Here is a 6,560-nt window from a genome sequence, read left to right as displayed (position 1 = left end):
AAAACAAAATCTCTAGCAAAGAAATGGTGTTCCACACTGAAACATCCACATACCACAGTGGAAGAAAATACTGATGTTTTTATCTGATGGTTCACTTTAAATGTTTTGCACGCTTAAGTTGGTGTGATCTTAAATTATGGTTAAAAATTCATGCTTACTTTTCATTGCAACTCCAGTGCAGTTACATGAGGCAATTTTTTCCACAATCTTTAATACAATGCTGATGAGAGCATTGCGTTCCAAGTTGTGAGAAAAGTCAAAACATGAACTATACACTTTGCAATATATCTTGAATTGTAACATAAAATCTACCGGTGCAATGTTTTGCAGAGACAAAAGTTAATAGACCCTTTGCATAAATGGCGCCCAAATTTGAATAACAATACTTTATACATCCTAAGCCTCATATTCATGTGAAAAATCCTTTGCCTGGAAACATAAACACGAGGCTTGGGATGTATCAAGTATTGTTATTTAAATTTGGGTGCCATTTATGCAAAGGGTCTATTGGTTAATCACCTCACATCTCTTTGACGTTTTTATACTGCACAGTGTACAGTGGGCACACTTACTTGATTTGCATGTTGAACTTGATTACACGACATCCACTTAATATGGACACCTTGGACTGTTTCCTTGGACTGAACCCATAACAAATAACCCACTTACTACAAACATGCACTCATCAATATAGATACTTTTTCATATAGAAAAATTGTTTTGTGAATTTTTAATTATATAGTTTTAACTCTTGATAGTTCTTTGATAACTTGATACAAGTATGTACTTTTTTGTTATGCACATTGGATCATATTTATATGTTTATTTGCACAATATAAGTATTAAAGTAATTTACTGTAATAATAATAATAATAATGATAATAACAATAATAATGATACTCTTTTTAATTAACATTAAATTACATATAAAATTTACAATTTAATGATGGAGGAAATGAACAATAAAACATAAAAAGTGTGGAAAAAAATATATAGTTCTTTCTGGTCCCCTGTTATTATGGACATCACTATAAGGATAGATTTCAGTAGCAGTTTCATTTCTTCATTTTCTTCTTGTGTTAACAGCTTATCTTCTAGTTGTTGGTTATCTTGACAGCATACTCTCTCTATTTATACATGTACACCATCAGATTGTGAAGCATTTAGGTCTAGTGTTAAGAACTTCAGTCTGGCCTAACCACCTTAAGCCACAATATCACGATAGCAAACCCTTTCCATGTGATATACAATGAAACCCATGTTGATTGAACCTCTCACTGGTATCCATTTAAATACACCTTCAGTTTGTTAGAACTCCAGTCTGGCCTAACACTCAGCCTTCCGGCCATATGTCTGGGATGGTAGAGAAGACCAATACTAGTACAGCTCTTTGAGAGGATGAGATCAGCTGGCCAGTTGGTTGTTCTTCATCTTATGTATGCCAAAAAGACTGTGCAATGGAAAGATGACCGTGACAATGTTCAGATAATTTTAGTAAATCTTGGACAGGTTGTTTTCATTGTAGGCTAAAGACAACACAGCACCCTTGAAATGCACTGTCATACAATGCCAGTGGAAGGCTATGTTTGACAAAATTGTGCAGTATTCACACAGAGCAAACAGAGTATAAACTGCAGCAATAAGATAATGGTTAAGAAAAGAACAGAATTCAGAACCATGTATATAAGCTCAGCAGCAACATTCTTGTTCAAAGCCTTCAACACAGATTAGTGCACTGCATGTCTTAATAACATTATGAAGATTCCTTTATTGGACACCATTAACAGAAAATATTCTTAACCACCAACAAATTTACAAGAAAGGTCAACAGAGGTTTCAGACTTTGATGAGTTCCAAAAGCTCTACCACACTTTCTTGCTCATTTTTTGGTGTTTATTAAAAATTACTTTCTGTTATTAAGTGCACATATTAGTTTAAGTAAACACTAAAGAATGACTAGAGTGACTACTTGCGAAGTTAATTCTATAGCATCAATGTTGCTGTATAAAGGATACTTCCTTGTTCACAGTACCAATTGTGTCTGAAGAAAAAATACACTGCCAGACCAAATGAGCAGTAGTTGAAGAGCATAATGGAAACTTTTTTCTTCAATGAAGTATGTTCCTGGAAATAAAAAGAAATAACATTAATAGGCCAGAAAACAATATAGTTTACACAGTGTAGTCCCATTCATTCTCTTGCTTCATTTCATCCCCTACGGCAAAATTAATAGGGTGACATTACTGTTTTGTTAGCTGGAATTCTATTGTACACAATGACCATGTACGTTTAAAAAACTCACAAACCTGGCAATGGCCACAGCTTAAATATTTACAAATTCACTAATGGTGGGTAAACAGACAAGAAGTCACCATCCCCAGTGTGAAAAGTTAAAACAAACCTTGAACCAACAATTGAGATAGATAAACTCAGACACCAAAAACCAATTGCTAGATTAGCAAGAGCATACCTGCAGAACATTAACAATTACCTCACAGGTAATTCATGAACCAACAGTTCAAAAATTAAACCCATTTGATTGGGGCCAAGGGCATTACAGGAAACACTGATGGGAGGCAAACTTAAAAAAAACTATTTAGGAACAAAAGATAACTCTAACACAGAATAATATTACATACCTCAATTGTCATTGGCTGGTTTGCGGTTAACTTGAATAAATTGCACGAAAGAAACATGTAGAACATGGCACACACCATAAATACTATGAAGGAGTTTTCATGTACAGCTGAAAAAAAAAACATGGAAATATAATTTAACAACCAACACAATGTATAGAAAATTAAGAATCATGCTGAATCGATCATGTTGTGATCCTGTCATAATTATCAAATCTGAAAAACAGTTTCCCTATCAACCTCTGAAATGGATTTTGTTAAAACAGAAGCTTTTGATTCCTTCAAGGAGCCTTCATCAAGTGATGGAGTTTGAAGTCTTGCAATGTGGCCCCCCCTCCCACCCCGCCCTAAATAGAGACAGCAAATATGAACTTCCAGTGACCATCATGTACCTGGACATTTTGTCACATGACTCTCACCATCGTAAGTCACATGACAAAACTGACATCATCACCTGATAAAGATTCTGTGAGGGAACTAAAGTTAAAGTATGGGTTCTGACAGGGTGATTGTTTTTGAATACTGAAGTGAGCAAGTATGTTTTAGTTTTCTGACAAGTAAGAGACCTGATTCTTGGTTATTGATTCCCAAGAGAATTGTTATAAATGGCAGAAAACAAGTGGAAACTGAGTAGTGGCCTATTCAAATGGTCAATTATACTGTAGGACCTCATACAGTGAGAGCAGCACTGTAATGCTTGTACTTTGACAGAAATATGTAGAATGGGGTACATATATACAAAACCAAAGTTACCATTATGATCCTAATTTTCCTTAAATAAATGTACATTAGATGGGTCAGGTATTGAAGGGAGGCACATTATTTTGTGATAAGGAATGTATTCGGTTGGTGTTAGTCTTTTTCCAATAGCTACATCATAAACATAAAATACTAGGCTGACATAAAAAAAGAACAGTTTACAATGAAAAAAAATCAGATGTGTGTATTGACCTCAGGAAGAACAAATGAGACACCAAGATGTGTCAGCTTAAGTTGTACCTGTGTGAACCAACTAATTAACAATTATTCCACGAGCGCGCGTTGGATATGAGATGATAGATAGCCAACGAGGCGCATAGCGCCGAGTTGGCTATAATCATCTCATATCCAACAAGCGCAAGTGGAATAATTGTTTTATTAAAAACAATCAAGAAATATTGCTAGATCTTACTGATTTCGCTGTGCAAGAATAACCAGCAGACAATTTAATGGTCGCTATTTCTCGGCCATGGTATAATTGCTCATATACCATGGCCGCTAAGCCAATCAAATCCCTCGAATTGCATTATACAATGATTCAGTTTTTAATAATAGATAATATTGAAGGATAAAGAATTAAAATAGAAAAGAAGGCATCATTTATTTGAGTAACAGTAAATAAAGTATCAGGGCCACTGTATAATTTATTTATAAAATTAGCAATTTTTTGTTCCTTAATTAAAAGTTACTGTTTGTATGATTTTTTTTAAAATTATTCATTTGTTAATATTTTGTAACATTAGTTGTATTTAGTGTCTCCAATTAGCTGTAAAGTTAAAAATGCCACCATGTAACAAGCTGGAAGTATAGGAATCTTTAGTGTACTAACAGATGATGAGAGATAGATAACCTCTCATTCAAAATGGCAGTTCAACAAGCTAACCTTCATTGAAAACGAGGTCGTGACAGTGTCACGCAATAACAATATCGTTACAATTTGTATTACATATTGTACAATAAAATATGACTTACCAAAGTTGTCAGTAGAAGAAATAAAGGTTAATGTTAAAAGAGCTCCATTCTCCACCACTTGTAAAATACAAGTAACAAGGTTAAGCAGCCAAAACCACCAAGTTGTTAAATTGTATTTCCGACCGGATTGGGTGCTTCTGTAGTGTTTATGAATTGCAGGAGGGAACAGTATGATTCGTGGAAGACAGTGCAAAGCAATTCCCATTCGCCAGATAAACTTCTCAGGCATATGTCCACCTATCGCAGCACTTATTGAAGGTAAATAGTTTGGAACCTAAAAGAAAAAAAATATATATACATGTGTATTATCTCTGAAGTTTCACCGCTCATTGTTTGGCAGTTAAAAAAGATTGAAAAGTTAATTCTCAACTACTATCAGAAGTGACAAAAATTATATCCCCAGATAATAAAGAAAAGTGGGTGGGCATCAAGGAAGAAACAAACTAAGACAATCAGAAGAACAAAGTCAAGTGAGGTTCATAAATCATAATTAACAGCCACAATTATACCACACTGGAATACAGAAGAAATAAATGTCGTGTAAGGTATAATGCCATCTTGCATTGAAAATAATTAATAGCTAATCTAGCTAAGAAGCATAAAAATAACTATGTATTAATGCCAAAAGTAGTCGTAACAGGGAGGCAAAAGTATAAAAATAAAATTAAAGCCGCATAAAAGACTTTCTAAGTAAAATGGTGAGGGAAAAAAGGACGAAATGTTGAAAGATTAATTTAATTATAATATGAAGTAGTACATGTTCGTAACAGCCGTTTTTAAGGAATGCTTGAATATTGTAGAGACTAAGGCTTTTTAAGGATTCTTTCTATATTTCCTCAACTTCAGAACTCTGAATTCATAAAACTGATGCACTGATAAGCTTACATTATGATTTCTGCGCGATAAATGCCTATTTTAAGCATGTATTTGTACTGTCAACTGTGGTTTGGGTTACTTACATGGCAATGCGTTCGTGTAGTTTCCTCATAATGCCAAGCAAGGGCAATGGCCACACAAGATGTGAAAGAAAGCAGCGGTAAAAGAGTAATAAATAACATAAAGCTGTCCAGAGAGAAAGAAATAAAAGCTGTTTGATGGTTCTGTGTCACCATCTTGTCGACCATCTTTGATTCTGCGGCAACCGCTGACCAACGACCCTGAGGACTCTAGGTCCTCCGAGGTTTGAGCCCGGGGGGGTACTAGGGTTCAGTTTTGCTGGGTATGTGCCGCTGGCCTCTCAGAGCCCCTGTCCCATTGTAGTCTATTTTGTGGCCAGTTATAGACCCGATCTTAGTCACTTTTGGGAAAACGTAATTTTCGCGATCCCAACTAAGTCACTTTCTATTTATGCATCTACTTTATCAATCCTTTAAATAGGTCATCCCAAAATGAATTGAAAATATATTTTGTAACGTTTTGTTAGTTTCACAAGAGTATGTATATTAGGTTGCATAACACTGCTGAAGTATTTAAGGCATGCTTGTAAGGTGCCCCAAGGGGCTAGTACGCTATTTAAGGTTTGTTAAGGTATGCAAGAGCCATTCGAGGCATCTCTTTCAACCCTAGTTTTTTTTAGATGCCCGCTCCTATTCTGTGTTTTGTGATTATTTAGATCAGTTACAAAATATTTTATAATCGTTTCAGTGTGATTAGAATATAAGAACGGAATGTAATGCGAAGTGATTGTTACATTTAATAAACAACAACTTCCGAACTTTTTAACCGAGACCATTTTGAATCCCTACTTAATAGAATTTTCTTACCCCAAAAATCCAAAAATGTGCGACCACATTCTAGTAACTCCGATTGAAAATGCAACCCCATTCTAGTCAATCCAGTCGTGAAAATGCTACCCCATCCAGCGGCACATCCCCATTAGCCTCTTATAAGGAAGTACCCCCCCCCGGGGGGGGGGGGGGGGGTTTGAGCGAGGATGTGCCGAGTCCGTCCGTGTACGTAATATCAATCACAAGACTCAGGCAATCATTTATCCCAAATTGACAACTGAAGAGACAGTTAATCGAACAATTAACGTACTGACTTTATTCTATTATACGACTATACACTATGCTGACTGATTCAGTTTGTCGTCTTGCCATTTATTTGTTTTGTTGTTATTGTTTTGTCGTGCATGTCCTGCAATTTGTTTATACTCCGAAACTACATACAAAGAACTAGCCGCTAGCTCGAAAA

General features: G+C 35.4%; 1 protein-coding gene across 1 annotated transcript in view; it reads right to left on the bottom strand.

The window, feature by feature from the left end:
* The window catches only part of LOC146465595 (acyltransferase PGAP2-like), a 6,453-nt gene extending 546 nt beyond the window's left edge, over positions 1-5,907 (bottom strand). The window contains exons 1-5 of the mRNA XM_085128660.1: positions 5,327-5,907; positions 4,368-4,641; positions 2,640-2,746; positions 2,016-2,124; positions 1-1,631 (exon numbers count right to left, since the gene is read on the bottom strand). The exon at positions 1-1,631 is cut by the window's left edge and continues 546 nt beyond it. Coding sequence (XP_084984786.1) covers positions 1,492-1,631; positions 2,016-2,124; positions 2,640-2,746; positions 4,368-4,641; positions 5,327-5,491 — 795 coding nt within the window. The 5' untranslated portion in view covers positions 5,492-5,907 and the 3' untranslated portion in view covers positions 1-1,491. The remainder of the gene's footprint in view (positions 1,632-2,015; positions 2,125-2,639; positions 2,747-4,367; positions 4,642-5,326) is intronic.
* Positions 5,908-6,560: the final 653 nt, after the last annotated feature.

This window comes from Pavona decussata, unplaced genomic scaffold (assembly GCF_977016875.1).
Source record: "Pavona decussata unplaced genomic scaffold, jaPavDecu1.1 SCAFFOLD_156, whole genome shotgun sequence".
Classification (NCBI taxonomy): Eukaryota; Metazoa; Cnidaria; class Anthozoa; order Scleractinia; family Agariciidae; genus Pavona; species Pavona decussata.
This window is presented reverse-complemented; position numbering and strand designations above follow the sequence as displayed.